We start from the raw sequence: 21,875 nt of genomic DNA, 5'->3' as shown, positions 1-21,875 counted from the left end.
ACGCATATAAACGACACACACGAGTCTCACACCCCGCTTTGAATTGCCTTCTTCCATAGCTCCCCTTCAGCCCCCACACTCCTGTCTGTTCTTCTGAAGAATGTACTTGCTTAACCACATTTCTAGGCACCAGTCCAAGGCCTCCTCTTGACTGTATGGAGTTTTGAATTACCTGCTCAGGTTTTAACTTTCAGCTAAGTAACTCTGAACTTCTGATTGCTATTTGACCCTTCTTCACATAAAATTTATTAGCAACAATTATTTTAGTCTGGCACTTTACTCGATACCTTCTCCTTTTGTCTTGTGTTTCTTCTCTTTTTTGATGTTGTGTGATGACACTTGTATTCCAACTCATTAATAACACTTTCACAGGTATGTCTGTTGTCAAATCACCCAGTATATTAATTTGAGATTAGAGAAGAGAAAACAATGCATAAAGGTATGGAACATGTAAAGGTACTGGAACACTGGGGACACTCAGACTGGAGAGCTGAACGTTGGAGGCCAGTTTTGCCTACATAGTGAGACTCTTGTCTGTTTTTTAAAATGGTGTAAAAAGAGAAGGACTAGGCAGGCTCACTCGCTTGCTTTATTGCTCATGCGTCTACGGAAGAAGCAAAGCAAGTGTAACTTGGGAGACAGCTGCTCCCTGCACTAGGCTGGCTTCTGCTAGCATGAGGTGTGTTAGCTGAGTCTAAAATTATCAGGCCGAGGCAATTAGGAGCTAGTCTGGCTCCACACAAGTGACCTCAGACTTTTGTGCACAGGAACCCTTTCGCCCTTCACCCCAACCACTCACTTGTGTGAGTCCTTCCCTGTGACTCCATCAACATACTATGATTATCTAAGACGAGCCTTTTCACTTAGCTTTTAGGGGCTTGCACATTGTCTTCAAGAATGAGATTAGTGTTTGGAGCCTAGCCAAGACAGAAGAGAAAAAATACACCTGGCTCTGTTGCTTTTGTGTTTATTGTCCATAATGTAAACATTTCAAGAGTTTTGGGTAGGACATGGGTTTTATATTACATGTGGTATTGCATTTACTCATGTTTGTAGGTGTCATTAGTCTTGAGTTAAGTCTCCAGACAGCTAAAAGGATTGCACTCCAGTTCAACAAATTTGTCTGGGGCTGGGCTTCAAGGTGAAATGTGGCATGGTCTCTGTGTCAGTGGACTGGGTGTTTCTAAGATGCTGCTTTGTTCGTGTTGTTAAACTTACACATATTTTCTTTCAGTTAAGCTGTCTTTCCATAGGGATTTGTCTCAAACAAGAATTATTAAAAGTAGAGGGAAGATTGTGTTTCCTTTTCTTTCTTTTCTTTTTTTTTTTTTTTTTTTTTTGGTATAGAATAGAGTTTATTCAGAATAGGGGATGGGAGTTAGTGGTAGAGAGGGAGAGAGGGAGAGAGAGAGGAGAGAGAAAGAGAGAGAGAGAGAGTGTTTCCTTTTCTAAATGTAATAGAGCATGATATTATCTAGTACCTAGTTAACTGTGTTAATTATAGCATGTTAAAAATACATGATATTATCCAGTACCAAAATAAATTTGTGTTAATTTATATTTAAATTCAAACATTATATATGATTTCTTGTTGATCTATACTTTCTTTTATGCTACTTACTACCTTTCAGGAAAACAGACAAAAATGTCATGTAATTTAGCTAGTTTTCTTAGGGGTGGGGTAGAGTGAAACTGTGTTATAACAGTGCTTTTGACACTTGTAAGTAGCATAAAAGTTTTTTTATTTCATGGAATATATAACAGGTTTTCATAATGACCCTGGCTTGCACCATACCAACTTCCTGGTTATCATTATACTTATAATATGTGTGCAGTTGAACTGAGCATATGATTTTTAAAATAATAGAAAGTTTTCATTAAGATAATAAAAAAAATTTCCGTGCCATTCTTGATATACCCATATCTGCACTACTGAGATATATGCATAGTGTTTTTAAAAAGGCCTTAATATTTGCCAAAATGTTGATGGAGACTATGCCAAACTTTTGCTTTAGGGTTGAGGTTACTGAGGTTTTTGTTGTAGGAAGGTTAATAGTTTTCTTAAAAGCTAAATGGAGACACATTAAATTGTGTACATTTATTTGTTTAAATGTTGTAATACATTTATTTCAGCAGATAGCATCATGAATCAGGCAGAATCAAACCTGGATTGATTCAGGTCCCACAGAATAAAAGAGGAAAGCTATCGTAAGGTGTTAAAGAAAATAGACAAAAATTGAAAAAATATTGCTTGAAGTGGAATCCTATTTAGATGTTAATTGGCAGTTCTGATGACTGGCCTTTATTAGTAGAGTCCTAGACCAGAGACTCAGCTCTGAGGATGCCTGCATACCAAAAATAGTAATGGTAAAAAAAGAAAAATAATGAGAAAGGCATTTTCCTCTCTATAGTAACGCAATGCTGCCAGGAGGAATGATGAGTTAGTGCTGTGTCCCAGGGAAACACCCAGAGCCCCGAGGATGGACAGGAAGGGAGAGGAAGCAGACAGAAAGCGTGTGCTCAGTCCTGTCAGGCTCGGGCCTGGTTGCTCATTATGTTCTGATTGATCCAGGTGGGCCTTATCTCCACACCACAGTCCCTGCTGCTTGGGGAGAGATCCAACTTCCTCCCACCAGCGGCTTAGTCATTAGACCTGCTGTTTCTAGAACCCGAGGTGACTAAAAGACAAAATGACTTCAGATGAAGAAGATGGATGCAAAAAGGAGGCAGGGAACTGACATTTATCACGCTTAGGTACTTACTGGACATTTGCAGGCCCAGGAAAAAGTTGGTGCTTTTAGCAAAGCCTGACCGTGTGAGTTTTACCTGGTGGGTAGGTAGTGGTGTGTGATTGTCTCAGCTAAGGTTTTCATGTTCTAACACACTTCGTACTCACGTGTTTATTTCTCTCATATTTATTTTAAATACAAGAAATGTGCCAGCATTTTAGGAAGATAAATTCAAAACAAAATTCCTCTAATGTAGTTTGTACACTCACTGAGTGCTTGGCCACTGGGTGCATTGTCCTGTTCAGCACTGAAAATTGGGTCTATTGAGTTCTCAAGTAACAGGTCTAGGTCTGTATTGCCCCATTGTTCTTCCAAGTTTATATCAGCAAATTAAGGAAGTTATATGATAGGAAACAGGTGTACAGTGACTGCAAAGTTAAGAGTAATTAAGATGGTGATGCTCATAGTGAATATTGTGGTTCTCATGGTCATATATTCTTAGATGAAGTGTCATGAGAGTGTCCTGTGTGCTCACAATGATGATGAGTCAGATTTCTGGTGCCTAGGCTGACTGTGTGTTCACGTATCAGCCCAGACCATCCTGGTTTCTGCGGAAGCTTTCTCAGAACCATGGGATCATATATACACAGGTGCACAGGGAATTGAAATCCTTAAACTCTAATGGACACGTGTTGTATCATTACAGCCTGAAGTGCTCAGGATCCCTGTGCATTAAAGCATCTTCAAAATATATGTTGCAGCATCAATTTAATCTTAGTGTTTTACTGATATGTTGAAACAGATGGAAAGTGATTTTTAACACTTCATTTTGAGCAGTTTTTCTGGAATTCTGTGTCCCTTAAGCCATAGAATAACATGAAGGCCACACATGTTTTTGAGGTAGTAATGGACATTCAAACTTCGTTTTGCCTTTCCTGAATTTGAACAACAGACACAATTACCTTGGCAGAGTAACTAAATGGGTCTATTTTAGCTCTGTGGTGTTTTACTGCTTTCATTGGGCCAGAGTTCTGATTGCTTACGTAGGAATTGAAGTGCTGGAGTTTTCTTGTACTAATGGCTTTTCAGTGATAAGCTGAAATGCAAGTTCAGTTGTGCTCTTTGTGTGTGTGTGTGTTTGTGTGTGTGTGTGTGTGTGTGTGAAATTTCCAAGAAAGAATTAAACCTAAGAGGATATGAAATTCTTGCATAAGAGCCCAGAATGGTCAAACATTACTAGAAGAGATGTGAACAGATGAGTATTGAAGTGTTTGCTGAAGCTGAAATATAGAAGACAAGCACAGAGATGCAGTTAAGCAGGGTACACAGTTTATTCAAAGACTTGATAAGAAGTGGTGGTAGATATCTTTATGGCTTTAAATTCACTGTACTGTCCAGGCTAACTTCAAGCTTGAAACCCTCTTGTGGTGGTCTGCAGTGCTAGGATTGCAGGGTGTGCTAGGTCATTTGCCTTACTATTTGAATTTTAAGACAAAAAACAAAAATAGAACAAAATAAAACAAATGAACAATGCCCCCTAAATACCAAAACAACAAAAACTCTAACTTAATTACTTTCAATCACTTCTGTACCTCCCCTACTGGTATACCTTCATCAAAATTAGACTTGCTTTGTTTTGGTTTTACATTTTATTTATTATGTGTGGCATGACAGTAGAGGTCAAGAAACAGCTTGGGTGACTAGTTTGTTTCCTCTGTCATGTGGGTTATCAGTGCCTTTACCAGCCCTCATTGTATATCCTGGTCTTGAAATATAGATTTTCTTCCTTAGTAAAGGAAAGAACATGTCCTTTGTAGGACTATGGATTATCCTGGTCTTTTTGTTGTTGTTATCTTGAGAACTGATATTAATCTAAGATCTCTTCAGAGACCTAGGAGGACTTCCATGCATAATAAGTACATTAGAAACTCAAAAATTATTGTAACCTTTATTCTACAATCATTAAAAATCAGTCTGTCTGTTTTACTTGTGGATTTGAGTCTTTCTGTTAATGCTGTTGGTCAGTTGAGGCTGTTCTAATCATCAAGTCATTGGTCTGTTTGTATAGGTGAAAACCCAGAAGAAAGGCATGGGCAGGTTCTGATCCTGTTGGTGGAACAAGCACTCCGCGTCCATGACTACAAAGCAGCTAGTATGTATTGCCAGGAGCTGATGGCTGCAGGTGAGTAGACAGCTTACATACACTCTGCTCACATTCTCTCCACATGACAAATGATGGAAAGAACTCTTCTGAAATTAGTCGGCCTGACTGATAAGCAAGGCACATGTTTGCTGAAGATTTATTTTGTTAATAGCAAGCATGTATGCTGTCTGTTTATATACTAATATCAATATTTTAATGGACTCAGGTGCTATAGTTTATCTCTGTGATTTTGGTTACTTTAATACCCCATCTAAAACATGTTCATAATTTTAGAAACAACAGTACCCGAAACATTTTAATGCTATTTGTTATATTATAGAAAATAAAATTTGGACGAATACTTACACTTTGTGATTGAATAGTCCATATTTCTATATTTTAGTATAGAGAAAAAGAACAGTGTTGAAAAATTGGACAGGAGTTTGGCCCAAATATTTTCTATATTGAATTTGAAGTTCCTGACTTGAAAGAATAAATAGAGTTTAATAGTAGATAATTTTGCATCTACATTCTTTAGTAGAAGATAACAGTCCCATCTTATCATAGGTCCTGCATAGGAAGACGTTTGCACTCCAGCAGGGAGCAACTAACACAGTGTGCTTCAGTGCTGTAACTCCTGCCCAGCTCACCGGGGATCCTGTACTTGTTTGTGGCTGGGGATTGGATCTAGGGCTTTATGCCTCTAGTAAACTCTGTTACTACTTGGCTCTGTCTCCAGCACCATGCATGTACATTTTTTTGTTTGCTTTTTCTGTATGTTTACCAGTAATGGGAAAAAAATTATTCCTGTTAGGTAGTGTCAAATTCCTAGTATTATGAATTCAAAACCTACCATGAGAGTTTAGTGAATTCATTTTTATTGATTGATTCTGTCAAAAAGACTTGTCTGGAGTATCCCTGAATTATGTGGATAATGAATCAGTCAGATCTTTCATTTCTAGCTGGATTCTCCTGCCTTGTTTACACTGTGTCATTAATGACTGCAATTTTGCCTTGATACTATATGACCTGGTTACTACTCCAGCATACCCCTCACCTATATTTACATTATTCTTTTCCTTTCTGCAAATTACTTTCCCTGTCTTCCTTTTTTTTTTTTTCTCTTTGTCAAATTTTCAGGGTATCCAGAGAGTTGGGCTGTGTGTAGCCAGTTGGGCCAATCAGAAGGTTACCAGGACCTGGCCACTCGTCAAGAGCTCATGGCTTTTGCCTTGACACATTGCCCTCCCAGCAGCATTGAACTTCTTTTAGCATCGAGTAGCTCTCTTCAAACAGAGGTCAGTGTTTACAATGAACCTTGACATGTGTGAAGGTCATTGTGTTGGGTGTATGTATCTGAGACATGGGGCAATTTTTGTTTGTTTTTGTAGTATGCTGATGTTTTAGAAGAAACACGGTTGTCATACACAGAGGAGTTTGAAAACCTGAAGATATTAAAATATTGTTGGCTTTATTATAGTAAGAAAGAAAGGCTATAAGAGGTTTGAGTAAAACTACAAGTATGTTAGGAATTGATGAGTATATGAGGGTAATGCAGCAGTGTGAAGAAGAAAATAGGCGAGAACTAGTCATGTGTAGTCTATCGGAAACTACATTAGTTAGAGCCAGTGTTAGCACATACGTACCTTCTGCTGTCTTTGAGAAATCATGAGTAGGACTTCAAGAGATGCTAAGTTAGAGGGAGAGCCTCCTACATAAGATAGAGCTGACAGAGGGAGTCTACTATGAACTTGGTACTTTACACTATGGACATCCACGGGATTTTGTGGCAGGCTTTTTATACACAGTTCCCTTTCCTGAATCTGTCACTTCTTTGTGAAACTGTTTCCAAAGTTCTGATGTATGTTTGTTGCTCAAAACTGTTCTTATAAAATAACATTATTTTTCTCAAAGGGAGAACTTAATACTTCCCAGATTTCAAGCCTATAATGTGTGAGGAAGGTGATTTTTAAAATACAACCTTTCTTGTTTCAGATTCTTTTTCAAAGAGTAAATTTTGAGATCCATCCTGAAGGAGAAAATACTACTGTCTCACCCTTAACTGGTAAAGTTCTACAAGAGGTACGTATGGCAGGAAGCGTGGCAGGAAGGAGTACGGTGGAAAGATACTGTGGGTGGAATGAAATGGGACCAGTCACCCAATGCCAAAATGGGTAGTTTGTATGTGTGTGTATGTCTTTGTGTGTGGTTTTGTGTGTGTGTCTAGAATATATCTCAGTTTTGTGTTGTATGAAATACAGCATTTACATGGAAAAGGACTCAAAAGTGCCTACTCACAAATTACAAAGAAAACAGCTCAAAACCCCTATGCAGCTAAAGAAATAGCACATGACCAGTTAACTATAGCTCTCTCAGAACTTCTGATCATCCTGAGGAGTCCTAGTAACTCACTCTTGCACAGATTAGCCATTATCTGGCTTGCTGTCCTTAGAAGTTCTGTGCTTTTTCCAGAGTCTAAGCAACTCTAATAGGAGCCAATAGTCACTTCAACTGTGTGTAGTAGAAGTCATCTTTCCAGTGTAGTTGAAGACTTAAGATATTAATAAGACTTGGCTCTGTTAATTGTCATCTATGTATCTGACTTACCTAGGTACATCTCCTTTGATGGTATCTGTAATGCTGTCTCTTTTTGGTGCTTTTCAAACTGTGAGTCATGACAGACTCATCACTCTCCTCTGAGTAGGTTCTATCATGCCTGGGGAGCAGATAATTTCTTCTCTGCCTTCCTTCCTGTCTTAGGTAGGGTTTCTATTGCTATGAAGAGACACCAGAATCAAGACAGCTTTTATAAAGGACAATGTTTAACTGGGGCTGGATTACAATTTCAGAGGTTCAGTTCATTATTATAATGGCAGAAAACTTGGCAGCGTCCAGACAGATATGGTGCTGGAGAAGGAGCTGGGAGTTCTGCATCTTCATCTGACCACATCCAGGAGAATCTGTCTCATGGGCAGCTAGGAGGAGTGTTCCAAAGCCGAAGGCCACACCTACTCTAACAAGGGCATACCTCCTAATAGTGCTACTTACCAGGCCAAGCATATTCAAACCACCACCTTTATTTTCTTGTTTATGCCATGAAATTGAGCCTTTTCATCTCAAGTATTTTCTTTCTAGTACTTTCGTTGAGTACTCTCATACTTTCCTCTTCTGTGTTACCTAGTATTCTCACATTTTTCTTTTCTGTTACTACTTTACAGTTGATGTGGTATTGTGTGTGGTGACTGAAGACAATGTCATTTATCTTTTTTTTTATTCAAAACTTTTTTTTTCTTTTGAAGATTTACTTATTTCATTTATATGAGTACACTGTAGCTGTCTTCAGGCACACCAGAAGAGGGCATTCGATCCCATTACAGATGGTTGTGAGCTTCCATGTGGTTGTTGGGATTTGAACTCAGGACCTCTGGAAGAGCAGTCAGTGCTCTTTTTTTTTTTTAATATTTTTATTTTCTATATTCTTTGTTTACATTCCAAATGATTTCCCCTTTCTCGGATCTCCCCTCCCCATATGTCCCATAAACCTTCTTCTCTCCATCCCTTCTCCAATCACCTCCCTCCTTTTTCTCTGTCCTTATATATCCTTCCCATGCTAGATCAATCCTTTCCAGGATCAGAACCCTCTCCATACTTCTTCATGGGAGTCATTTGTTATGCAATTTGTGCCTTGAGTATTCAGGGCTTCTGGGCTAATTAATATCCACTTATCAGAGATTGCATTCCATGTGTATTATTTTGTGATTGGGTTACCTCGCTTAGGATGATATTTTCCAGATCAAACCATTTGCCTAAAAATTTTGTGAATTCATTGTTTCTAATTGCTGAGTAGTGTTCCATTGTGTAAATATACCACATTTTCTGTATCCATTCCTCCTTTGAGGGGCATCTGGGTTCTTTCCAGCTTCTGGCTATTATAAATAAGGCTGCTATGAACATAATGGAGCATGTGTCTTTATTGCATGCTGGGGAATCCTTTGGGTATATGCCCAGGAGAGGTATAGCAGGGTCCTCTGGAAGTCTCATGTCCAGTTTGATGAGGAACCTCCAGACTGATTTCCACAGTGGTTGTACCATCTTACAGCCCCACCAGCAGTGGAGGAGTGTTTCTCTTTCTCCGCATCCTCGCCAACACCTGCTGTCTCTTGAGTTTTTGACCTTAGCCATTCACAGTCAGTGCTCTTAACCGCTGATCCATCTCTCCAGTCCCAATGTTGTTTATCTTTACACCTTCTTCATGACATGCTTTAGGAAATGCCTAGTGTTTGCTAGAGCTCAGTTAGTGACATCTGCTGCTTCATGGTCAGTCCATGTCTAACAGACACTAAGAAGCAGATAACTAACATGAAGTCTAGACAACCTCCAGCACATTTTCTCTGCATGGCCATGGTGGTTATTCAGGACTTGTCATGTTTTGTCTAGTGTGAGGGAGGTATTGTTTTTCTATTTAGAAAAGAATCAGACCATCTTTTTGCTGAGCTAAGCCCCATGAACTTGTTCTGAATCTCCATCCTTCTTTGAAACAGTCCATGCAAAACCTTTTGTGGCTTTTGAGTTTCCTGTTTTCTGCTATTACAATGAATTAGCGAGTGTCAGCCTGGCCCTGTGGTGTTTTCTTTGGATTAAGCCATGCTGTGTTGCCACTAGTATTCATATACTGTTCCATTAGACTCTCGCCAGCAATGAAGACAGCTACAACTGTCCTCTGTGTCCACTTAGCAAGTAAAGGCATGCTTCCAAAGTCATTATTTTTTCCTTAAAAGCTTTTCTGCCTTTCTTTTTCCTCTTTAAACCACTTGTAATAGATCTAGATTTCAGAAGTGTTAATCCAAATCCTCATATAGCTGTGATGAATGAAGCCCATTTCAGAATATTATAGCTACTATTACCAGAGTATAATATAATATTTAGCTATAAGCTGCCCTGTATTGCTTATCAGTAAAGGTAATAACCATATTAAATTATAACTCATAAATGAAGGCTGATTTCAAATATAACCTGTTTCATATTTAATATTTCTAGATATATAATATTTCTATAAAATTATTTTATTATTTATCTAGACAAAATAAAGATATCATTATACAGTGACATCCACATGAATAGTGTGGATACTTTACATGTGAAGATGCTGCATTTGTTCCTGTTTAAAAAGCATGTTTATAATAGAACAAGATGCATACTCTGTGAATAATTGCAAGATTACAGATTTCCAGTTCCTATTGATGTTGGTTATAAGGCATTTTAGATTGAACACTCTTATAACATTATAGTTTATTAATATTTTGCTTAGCTAGTATTATATAGCTGGTGGTATTTTCCCTAGATAAATCTAATTAGAGATAGAAATGGCTTCTATACAGGGTTCTTATTAAAAATATCGTTTTACTATGGGAAAATTGTTTATGAACACTTTAAGAGGGTATAATTTATCTTAGAGCACAAACATGTTCTCAGCATATTGCTATTTTCAACTTATAGAAGGACTATTTAGAAATACTTGTATAAAGGCAAGCATACTGGCAGTTAATGTCAATATCATGGTATTTTCTCTCTTCATTGGTTGAGTGATGGGTCCTTAAATTGTTTCCACTTCTTAGTTATTTTGAATAAAGCTTCTGTGTGAATACATTAGTATTCACGTGTTTATGCGGATGGGATGTGTTTGTCCCTCTCCTGTATCAACACCCTGGAATAGAACTGCTTCATGCTGTGTTCTTGGTATTAGAATATGCTGTCTACTTGTTTTCCATAGGCTGCACATTTGTCTTAGCCTGTCATTGTTGTGATGCGATATCTAATTAAAGACAACTAAAAGAAAGAACAATGTTGACATGTGTTCAATGTTGATTGTGGGCTGATACATGGGAGGCAGCACACAGAATAGGCTTATAGTGGAGGAAAATGGCTCACACGTGGTACAGAGAAACCAGGGAATGCCCAAGGAAGAGGCCTGGAACAGACAGACTACAGTCACCAAGATTGTATCCTTGTCGATCTGCTGCTTCTTAGTAGATCTCATCTCTGCTTGTCTCCACCAACTACAGTTGTGCCATCTGCCAAGGACCACCCTCGGCTTGGGAAGGGAGTACTGCGAAAAATGTGTTTGGGAGTGGTGGAAGAAACAACTCCAAGTCAATGATGGGGTGCAAGCTGACATCTCTGTAGCCTGCTAGAGATAGCTCTTTAGACAGATCTGTAGATAGCTCTTGGCTCTGTAGTCGTCTTGAAATAGCTCTCTGCTTAAGACAGCTCTTGGGTTTTCTATCCAAATTCAGAGAAAATTTAGAAGCTCATAGATTTCTCAAGCTAAGTTGGAAATCCCACCAAAATTCTAAAAGAGCTATGTTATCTCTTCAAGCAGTTCTCTCTAGGTAGCCCCACCCTCTCTCTAAATATCCCTTTACAAGAGATAGTTCTTTGCTCGGCACAGTTCTTAGGTTTTCTGACTAAAAGCAGGAAACATGCTAGAAAAAAATGTGTAATATTTCCATTACTTCATTCTGTTACTTTAGTCAAAAAGTCTCCAGACAAATTCCAAAAAGAGCTGCAATTGCTTTCTGGACAGCCCATTTCTTGCAGACCAAAGCCCAGTCTTTTATTTGCATATTCATTCAGTCATATGCTCCAGCTTCTCTTTTATTTATTCCACGAGTCACAATTTTGTGACCTTAGCCCCATGATTGTTAGGAAAAAGCAGTAAGTACATCTTTTAACAAAGCAAGTGAATTCAGAGATCTGCCTGCTTTTGTACGCATAAACACTAAGCTAGCTGTGTGGGATTCCAGTATGAGATCACCATTCCCACCACACCTTGACCTAAACTCTGTGTCCCAGGCTAACATTGAACTCCAAAATCTGCCTGCCTTTGTAAGCACAAACAATAAGTTTAGCTGGGTGCTATCTTTCCCTGAGATTGCCACACCCTAAATCTCCTTATGTCCCTCCTTAACATGTTTCTGACAAGCTGGGTCATTAGTGCAGCTACCTTTGTTCTTTTAGTTCTGTGAAGCCCCACACACAACATATTTCATCCTTATATTTGTATAACTGAGATATGGAAGGACAACGTTTACACTGATTCATATATTCTTGAAGTCATGTTTTCAGAGTTCTTCCCCACAGCCTTAAGGGCTGTCCAGAAGGTCACAGCTTTTACTATTTTGCTGAGGAACAAGCAGACACACCCTTGCCTCCTAGACTCATGCTGTCATCAAATTATGAGTATGCCATTGGATCAATCCACTGAGGAAAGCAAAGCCCTATGGTCTAGTTGTGTCTCAGGATCATGAGACCAAACCTTTTTAAAATTACTTTTATTTTTTGAAATTATAATATAATTACCTCATTTCTTCCTTTCTTCTCTCATATGCCCCTCCTTGCTCACTTTCAAAACCATGGCCTTTTTAAATTAATTAATTAATTCATCAATGAATTAATTAATTGTTGCTACCTGCATGTATGCATAGGCATATTCATATGTATTACTAAGTACAACCCGGTCAGTTGTATAATTTTACTTATATATGTGATTTAAGAGCCGGCCATTTGCTTTGGATCATCAGTTTGTGTACTCTTCCCTGGTAAAGAGCATTTCTTCCACTCCCAGCACTCCTCACTTCACTGTAGTTATCTGTTTAGGGTTGAGGCCCTTATAGTCTTCTATTCAGTTTAGTTTGTCTATTGGTGGTGTCTTTGTTCAGCTCATTTTTAGGCAGCCATGTTGGTGAGACTCTTTGGGTGTAGCTCTTGTAGTTACCAGGAGACATAGTCTCACAGCATACTCTTTGATACACTGTATCTTATCTTCTTTCTGCTCCATCTCCTGCAACATTCTGTGAGCCTTAGATGTAGGAGTCTTTTATAGATGTGTTCACTGGGACTGGTCTCTAGACTGCATTTTGATTGGCTGTGGTTTTATGTAATGATTTCTCTCACAAAGAGAATTTCTTTGTTGAGAGATGAGACTATATTATCTGCCAGTATAAGGACACATATTTATTAGAATGTACTTAGGGGTTATGCTGGTTTAGTGAAGTGGTGGTTGTAGGTCTGTCAAGATCCATGGCTTCACTAGCTCTGAGTAGTTGGCTAGATTTCTAGTACCAGACATGAATTTCCTCTGCTTGAGTGGGACTTCAAGTAGAGAACCGTTGGTCACTGCTGAGGTATATATGCCAATTCTGTAGCCTTAGGGTTATTGTGTTATGCTGATCATTGTGGTTGATTGGTATCATAGCTAGGTAGGAGGGTTGGTTGCTTCCTTCCTTTAGATCTGTATGTGACCTAATATGAAAGCTCGTCTTCTGGGACAAGGCATTCTAGGTAATTCCTGCTTGGGGGCCTCTAGATCCTGCACAAAGGCCAAAACTTTAATACCTAACCGGTTAATTAATATGCAAATATCACCAAAGTTTTACATTCTCACTAGAAATACGCTGAAGTCCCTGTTTCTCAACTGGATTTTTGTTTTGTGTGTGTGCTAGCTTACTGTGCATTTGATGTACTAGGAACATAGTTTATCCTATGCAATGAATGGCTCTGAGCGCATTTTCATGTGCCAATTGCTACGTTCCAAGGCCTGCGCACTTATTCTGCCCATTTTGCTTTCCTACTTGCTTGTTTGTCTTATGGCTGAGTTGGAAATACAATTTTCATTAATATTCTTGATTCTAGATACAAATATTTTATCTAGATTCATTTCTCATTTGTAATTTGTGAGCATTTTCTTCCCATGTGTGACATAAATTTTGTATTTCTTTTGAAGTATAGATGCTTTTAATGTTTCCTAAGGTGTGTTTATAACATTTCCTTCTATTGATTATTCTTTTGGTGTACCTAAGAAATTTGTGTCTGACTTAGTGTCCCGAAAATCTACTCTTTAAGATTTTTTTTGTAAGAGTTTCTACTTCTTAAATTTATTGCTCAATAAATAGTTAGAAAATATATGAAGTCCCTTATTCCACATATGAAATTAATTGGGAAGTTTATTTGGTTAGCTTTCTTTTTTATCATCTAACCACTTGTTCTGTGCCATTAGATTTCTGAAAAAAATTTCTTACCAGTAAAAAAAATTAGGTATGGACCAATTATGTTAAGGTACTAGCAGTTGTTAATGTTTAATAAGTGGTATATGGATACATTTTGTATCTTCTATATTCTGTTGAGTATAAAATATATGTAAACAAGAAGAATATGCTTAACCAAGAACCTGTTATCAAATGAATTAAAGGTCTTTTTTTTTTTTCTGCTTCTTTCTGCCTACGTGTCTGTGAGTCTTGCTGCCCAGACAGAAACACTTAAGTATATGTGTTCCTCCATGTTGTTTAACACAGGGTCTGTGTGTTTCCAGGTTTCTTAGACCCTGCAGTCCACTGCCACCAGTCTTCTACGCCCCAGGGTATGCCTGCGATTATGCACCATGCACAGGGTGTCCTCCAAGAGGTTGTGTGTACTTCTCTTGGCTCAAGAGGGTTTTTCTTCCTGAAGCACACACATTACTAATACTACATTTCAGTTTGGATTTTCTTGTACTGTCTTGTTTGGAGACAGAGTTGTAGTCTTAATACTCCCCAAATTGGGTGAAAAGTGCTCCAGTTAGTACTTGAAGGAAAATGGTATTTGTTGAAAGTATTTTGGATTGTTTAAGGATGTTTTGGAGAATGAATACTGATTGAGCTCTGCTGGGCCTGTTTATATTCCTTAAGTAGCCTGCATGTACTATGCATTTAGTATGTTTGAGGCCAGCCACTTCTCTGAAATTTATCTTTCTTAACTGACACTAGGGAAGCCACTTCTCAAATCATTATCACAGTAGACCACAGAGAGTTGTGAGCCATACTGGGTGTGTAATGGTAATGGTGGTTTTTGTTGTAACATTAGAAAGAGACCATTACTGCTTTTTAACCTTTGAACTATGTAGCATGTTTAATACTTATAAGCTTTAATGTTAATTTTTTTGTCAGCATTGTTGATCTGGCTTTAGGGTCTATTTCTGTTATTACATAATCGAAATTAATTAGGAGTGTATTACTATGAATATGAAAATTGTCATTTCAGGAATAGAATTTTGAACCCCCATAAATGTAATTCTTGAGGGCCTTTCTACATCTCTGTTGTTCCTGAATACTGAAGGTAATCCCATTTTAGCTCTGGAGTAAATGACACAGAGACCTGTTATTTTTATTAAGAAGTTTTGATTTGCATTTCCCTAATGACTAATGAAGTTGAGCATTTTTTAAGATGCTTCTCCGCCATCCGAAGTTCTTCAGGTGAGAATTCTTTGTTTAACTCTGTGCCCCACTTTTTAATAGGGTTGTTTGGTTTTCTGGAGTCTAACTTCTTGAGTTCTTTATATATATTGGATATTAGCCCTCTATCTGATGTAGGATTGGTGAAGATCTTTTCCCAATTTGTTGGTTGCCGATTTGTCCTCTTGATGGTGTCCTTTGCCTTACAGAAACTTTGTAATTTTATGAGGTCCCATTTGTCAATTCATACGCTATTGGTGTTCTGTTCAGAAACTTTCTCCCTGTACCGATGTCCTCAAGGGTCTTCCCCAGTTTCTTTTCTATTAGCTTCTGAGTATCTGGCTTTATGTGGAGGTCCTTGATCCATTTGGATTTGAGCTTAGTACAAGGAGACAAAGATGGATCAATTCACATTCTTCTGCATGCTGACCTCCAGTTGAACCAGCACCATTTGTTGAAAAGGCTGTCTTTTTTCCATTGGATGTTTTCAGCCCCTTTGTCGAGGATCAAGTGGCCATAGGTGTGTGGGTTCATTTCTGGATCTTCAATCCTGTTCCATTGATCTGCCTGCCTGTCACTGTACCAATACCATGCAGTTTTTAACACTATTGCTCTGTAGTATTGCTTGAGGTCAGGGATACTGATCCCCCCAGACTTTCTTTTGTTGCTGAGAATAGTTTTAGCTATCCTGAGTTTTTTTGTTGTTCCAGATGAATTTGATAATTGCTCTTTCTAACTCTGTGAAGAATTGAGTTGGGATTTTGATGGGTATTGCATTGAATCTTTCCTCTGCTTGTTCTCCAATCATCTCCCCCACCCCCACTTCTCTGTCCTGGTAATCCCCTACAATGCTGGTTCAAGCCTTTCCAGGACCAGGGACCTCTCCTTCCTTCCTTCTTGGGAATCATTTGATATGTGAATTGTGTCTTGGGTATTCAGAGCTTCTGGGCTAATATCCACTTATCAGTGACTACATTCCATGTGTGTTCTTTTGTGATTGGGTTACCTCACTTAGGATGATATTTCCCAGTTCCAACCATTTGCCTAAGAATTTCATGAATTCATTGTTTTTAATAGCTGAGTAGTATTCCATTGTATAAATATACCACATTTTCTGTATCCATTCCTCCATTGAGGGACATCTGGCTTCTTTCCAGCTTCTGGCTATTATAAACAAGGCTGCTATGAACATAGTGGAGCATGTGTCTTTATTGCATGCTGGGGAATCCTCTGGGTATATGCCCAGGAGTGGTATAGCAGGTTCCTCCGGAAGTGTCATGCCCACTTTTTTTGAGGAACGACCAGACTGTTTTCCATAGTGGTTGTACCAACTTGTAATCCTACCAGCAGTGGAGGAGTGTTCCTCTTTCTCCACATCCTCGCCAATACCTGCTGTCTCCTGAGTTTTTAATCTTAGCCATTCTGACTGTTGTGAGGTGAAATCTCAGGGTTGTTTTGATTTGCATTTCCCTAATGACTAGTGATGTTGAGAATTTCTTAAGGTGGTCTCAGCCATTTAAAGTTCTTCAGGTGAAAATGCTTTGTTTAGCTTGGTACCCCAGATTTTAATGGGTTATTTGGCTCTCTGGAGTCTAACTTCTTGAGTTCTTTATATATATTGGATGTTAGCCCTCTGTCTGCTGTAGGGTTGGGGAAGGTCTATCTTTTCCCAATTTGTTGGTTGTTGCTTTGTCTGCTTGACAGTGTCCTTTGCCTTACAGAAACTTTGTAATTTTATGAGGTCCCATTTGTCAATTCTTGATCTTAGAGCATAAGCTATTGATGTTCTGTTCAGGAACTTTCCCCCTGTACCTATGTCCTCAAGGGTCTTCCACCGTTTCTTTTCTATTAGTTTCAGTGTGGAGGTCCTTGATCCACTTGGAGTTGAGCTTAGTACAAGGAGATAAGAATGGATCAATTTGCATTCTTCTGCATGCTGACCTCCAGTTGAGCCAGCACCATTTGTTGAAAAGGCTATTTCCACTAGATGGTTTCAGCTCCTTTGTTGAAGATCAAGTGACCATAGGTGTGTGGGTTCATTTCTGGGTCTTCAATTCTATTCCGTTGGTCCACTTGCCTGTCACTGTACCAATACCATGCAGTTTTTTTTTTAACACTATTGCTCTGTAGTATTGCTTGAGGTTTGGGATACTGATTCCCCTGGAAGTTCTTTTACTGTTGAGAATAGTTTTAGGTATCCTGGATTTTTTGTTATTCCAGATGAATTTGAGAATTGATCTTTCTAAGTGGATGAAGAAATGAGTTGGGATTTTGATGGGGATTGCAACTGAATCTGTATATTGCTTTTGGCAAGATGGCCATTTTTTCTATATTAATCCTGCCAATCCTCAAGCATGGAAGATTTTTCCATTTTCTGATGTCTTCTTCAATTTCCTTCTTGAGTGACCTGAATTCTTGTCATACAGATCTTTCACTTGCTTGGTTAGAGTCACACCAAGATACTTTATATTGTTTGTGGCTATTGTGAAGGGTGTCATTTCCTTAATTTCTTTCTCAGCCTGCTGATCCTTTGAGTATAGGAAGTCTACTGATTTGTTGTCTGATTGCTCTAGCTAGAACTTCAAGTACTATATTGAATAAATATGGGGAGAGAGGGCAGCCTTATCTACTCCCTGCTTTTAGTGGGATTGCTTCAAGTTTCTCTCCATTTAGTTTGATGTTGGCTACTGGCTTGCTGTATATTGCTTTTACTATGTTTAGGTATGGGCCTTGAATTCCTGATCTTTCCAAGACTTTTAACCTGAAAGGATTCTGAATTTTGTCAAATGCTTTTTCAGCATGTTATGAAATGACCATGTGGTTTTTTTTTCTTTGAATTTGTTTACGTAGTGGATTACATTGATGGATTTCCATATATTCTACCATCCCTGCATCCCTGGGATGAAGCCTACTTGATTGTGTTGAATGATCATTTTGATTTGTTCTTAGATTAAGTTGGCAAAAATTTTATTGAGTATTTTTGCATCAATATTCATAAGGGAAATTGGTCTGAAGTTCTCTTTCTTTGTTGGATCTTTGTGTGGTTTTGGTATCAGCGTTATTGTGGTTGGTGTTTTCCATTCATTATCCTTTGAATGGTTAGATTTGTGGAAAGATATTATGTAAATTTGGTTTTATCTTAGAATACCTTGGTTTCTCCATCTATGGTGATTGAGAGTTTTGCTAGGTATAACAACCTAGGTTGGCATTTGTGTTCCCTTAGGGTCTGTATGAGATCTGCTTAGGATCTTCTTGCTTTCATTGTCTCTGGTATAATTCTGATATGTCTACCTTTATATGTTATTTGGTCTTTTCCCCTACTGCTTTAATATTCTTCCTTTGTTTAGTAGATTTGGCATTATAATTGTTATATGATAGGAGGAATTTCTTTTCTGGTCAAATCTATTTGGAGTTCTGTAGGCTTCTTGTATGTTCATGGGCATCTCTTTCTTTAGGTTAGTGAAGGTTTTTTCTATAATTTTGTTGAAGACATTTACTGGCCCTTTAAGTTGGAAATCTTCACTCGCTTCTATAGGTTTGGTGTTCTCATTTTATCCAGGATTTCTTGGATGTTTTTTTTTTTTCCTGGATGTTTTATGTTAGAAGCTTTTTGCATTTTGTATTTTCTTTGACTCCTGTGTCAATACTTTCTATGGAATCTTCTGCGTCTGAGATTCTCTCTTCTATCTCTTGTATTCTGTTGTTGATGCTTGCATCCATGACTCCTGACTTCTTTCCTAGGTTTTCTATGTCCAGAGTTGTTTCTCTTTGTGATTCTTCACTGTTTTTAGATCCTGGATGGTTTTGTTCAATTCCTTTACCTGTTTCGTTGTGCTTTCCTGTAATTCTTTAAGGGTTTCTACCTGTTTACCTGTGTTGTCCTATATTTCTTTAAGGGAGTTATTTATATCCTTCTTGAAGCCCTCTATCTGCATCATGACCTGTGGTTTTAAATCCAAATCTTGCTTTTCTGGTGTGTTGGGGTATCCAGGACTTGCTGTTGTGGGAGAATTGGGTTCAGTTGGTGCCATGTTGTCTTGATTTGTGTTAGTAATGTTCCTACGTTTGCCTTTTGCCACGTTATGTCTGGTGTTAGTTGTTCTTGCTGTCTCTGGCTGGTGCTTATCCCTCCTGTGTGTCTGCAAGCCTGTCTCAGCATCCCTGGATGACCAGCTCTCTCATGGCACAGAGTGCTGTGGCGCTGCCCAGATCCCAGGTGCAGGTGGGGCCCTGCTCATCCGTGTCCCAAGTGATCTTACACTCGGGTGTTCCCTGAGTTCCTGGCTACACCTGTCTGTTCAGTCACAGGATCAAAGATGGTTGCCTCACTTCTAAATGCTGGACTCCTTCTAAATGTGGGACTCTCTGCAGAGCAGATGTCCCCTGGCAGGTTAGGTGCACATAGGACTGTGGAGCTGCCCAGCTACTGGGTGCAGGTGGGGCCCTGACGGGTACACCAAGTCCCAAGTGATCTGACACTTGGGTGTTCCCTATGTTCCTGACTGTAACAGCCCGTTCAGTCACAGGAGTAAAGATTGTTGATTTACTTCTTAATTTAAGGAGTAATTAAAATGTGTGGTTATTAGATTGGTAAATATAAAGCTCACATCAGTTCTCTGCAAGTCTACTGAAAGTGAGTGTTGATTTGATACATTGATATTCTTTCTGTTTTCTTTTGTATGCTTAGTGGGGAACAATGACCTATTAGCATTTCTTTCACTTTTGTTTAGATACTGACATGGATTTTTAGTTTGTTTATCTTGGTGTTTAATGAGACTGATTATTGCCCAGACTGGCCTCTATCTGTGCTGTGTCTTTACAACACTGCCTGTTCTTCTCAATGTAGGATGCTGCTGCTTTGGGCAGCAGTTCAGCTGACCTGTTACACTGGACCACTGCAACCACTATGAAAGTCTTGTCCAATACCACAACTACTACCAAGGCTGTGCTGCAGTCTGTCAGTGATGGGCAATGGTGGAAGAAGTCCTTAGCATACCTGCGGCCCCACCAGGTAAGCAAGGCACTCACCCTTTGTTGTCACAATGAAGTGTCTGAGTATCAAAATATCTTAAGAAATCTGGTCCTTCCATCAGGTAAGGAACAAGCCATCTATTTCATAGAATGTAGTACTCCTTGCTTGTAAGGAAACCAAGAATCATTTGGGTAAATTCGGGGAGCCGAAAGAAGAAAATGAGTCTCAGTACTCAGTTCTGCTGTTCTGTGAGAGTGTAGTGAGGACAGGTGGTGTCCACTTGGGGACAGGTTTATAGACTCCTGTTTCTGTAACTCCCTAGAGTTACAGATGTGGCTAACATTAGGCCACTTGTGGCTGCTTTGGTGATGTCTTTAACCTGTTTACCTTGCTGCCTTCTCTGCTTTGCCACACTGCAGTTCTTTGTACTGTAATGAAAATAAAGCAAGGAGAAATGTGGGTTCAACATCAGTGCAGCTCCAATACTCACGAAACTGTCACTCACCCATCTATCTAACCTATGCATTCATAGAGCATATACTTACTAGTCACTTTCTTTGGCTCATGAACAGGTATAAACACTGGGAATAGAATGAGGGAAGGACTTTAATGTAATTTCATTGTCTATAGTGGTAGAGGAGGTGAAACATTTACATAATCCAGAAATGGCACTGTGATGTAAATGGCAGACGTTTAGTCCACATTATACTGAATGGGAAAAATCGAAAGCACTCTTTCGACAGTCGGTATGAGACAATGTTGTTTTCTCTTGCCACTCTTAATATAGAACTCTATATCCTGGCCAAATTATAGGGCAAGAGAAAGCAATACGAAGGATACAGAGAAAGAAAGTAGACAAATTGTTCGTGTCTTCAAATGATGTGATTCTACAGTTAAAAGTTCCTAAAAAGTCTACTGGAAGACTTGAAGGTTTTGTAAGCATTCTCGCAAAGTAGCAGCAGACAGAATCAGGTTGAGGAATCATTAGCTTTTCTATACAGTGATGATCAGAATTCACTGAAAGAACTCTGGAAGACAGTCTTATTCACAATACTACCAAAAGAAACAAGTGTAAACTTTAAGATCTCTCTAGTGAAAACTCTAAAGAATTAGTGAAGGTAATAGAATATAGTAGAAGATCCAAGTCCTTGGATACACAGAATGCTTTTTTCTTTTTTCTTTTGGTTTTTTCGAGACAGGGTTTCTCTGTGGAGTTCTGGCTGTCCTGGAACTTACTCTGTAGACCAGACTGGCCTTGAACTCACAGATCCACCTGCCTCTGCCTCCCAAGTACTGGGATCACTGGTGTGTGCCACCACACCCATCTCACAGAATGCTTTTTAAAAGCCCATCCTATTAAAAGCATTGCACAGATTCAGCCAGTCACATTCTTCAGAGGGCTAGGGAAAACCATTCTGAAATTCACATGGGAACATAAAAGGACTTCAAATACACAAAATTTATTTGAGCCAATGAATGAATAGTTCAGGAGGCATTGCAATACTTAACATGCACATGTATTACAGAAATGTGATAAAAAAAAAAAAGCATGTTAGTAACTCCAAAACAGACACAGTCTACTATCCAATAGAGTAGGGTAGACAGTTTAGAAAGTAGGCCATGCCCCTAAGGCTGCCTGACTCTCAATTATGGGACCAAAATGAGATAGTGGGGGAAAATTAGCCTTTTTAACAAGAGGTCCTAGAAAACCTAAATATCTACACACACAAGAGTGAAAGTAGATCGTATTCATGCCATCGATGGGT

At 38.8% G+C, this 21,875-nt stretch overlaps 1 protein-coding gene across 6 annotated transcripts in view; it reads left to right on the top strand.

The window, feature by feature from the left end:
• The window catches only part of Nbas (NBAS subunit of NRZ tethering complex), a 283,532-nt gene that overhangs the window by 138,622 nt on the left and 123,035 nt on the right, over positions 1 to 21,875 (top strand). For all 6 annotated transcript variants that reach the window (XM_052186094.1, XM_052186091.1, XM_052186093.1 and 3 more), the window contains exons 33-36: positions 4,798 to 4,911; positions 6,013 to 6,170; positions 6,868 to 6,954; positions 19,984 to 20,148. In XM_052186094.1, coding sequence (XP_052042054.1) covers positions 4,798 to 4,911; positions 6,013 to 6,170; positions 6,868 to 6,954; positions 19,984 to 20,148 — 524 coding nt within the window. The remainder of the gene's footprint in view (positions 1 to 4,797; positions 4,912 to 6,012; positions 6,171 to 6,867; positions 6,955 to 19,983; positions 20,149 to 21,875) is intronic.

This window comes from Apodemus sylvaticus, chromosome 6 (genome assembly GCF_947179515.1).
Source record: "Apodemus sylvaticus chromosome 6, mApoSyl1.1, whole genome shotgun sequence".
NCBI lineage: Eukaryota > Metazoa > Chordata > Mammalia > Rodentia > Muridae > Apodemus > Apodemus sylvaticus.
The sequence above is the reverse complement of the archived record's forward strand: the minus strand, read 5'-3'. Positions and strand labels throughout refer to the sequence as shown.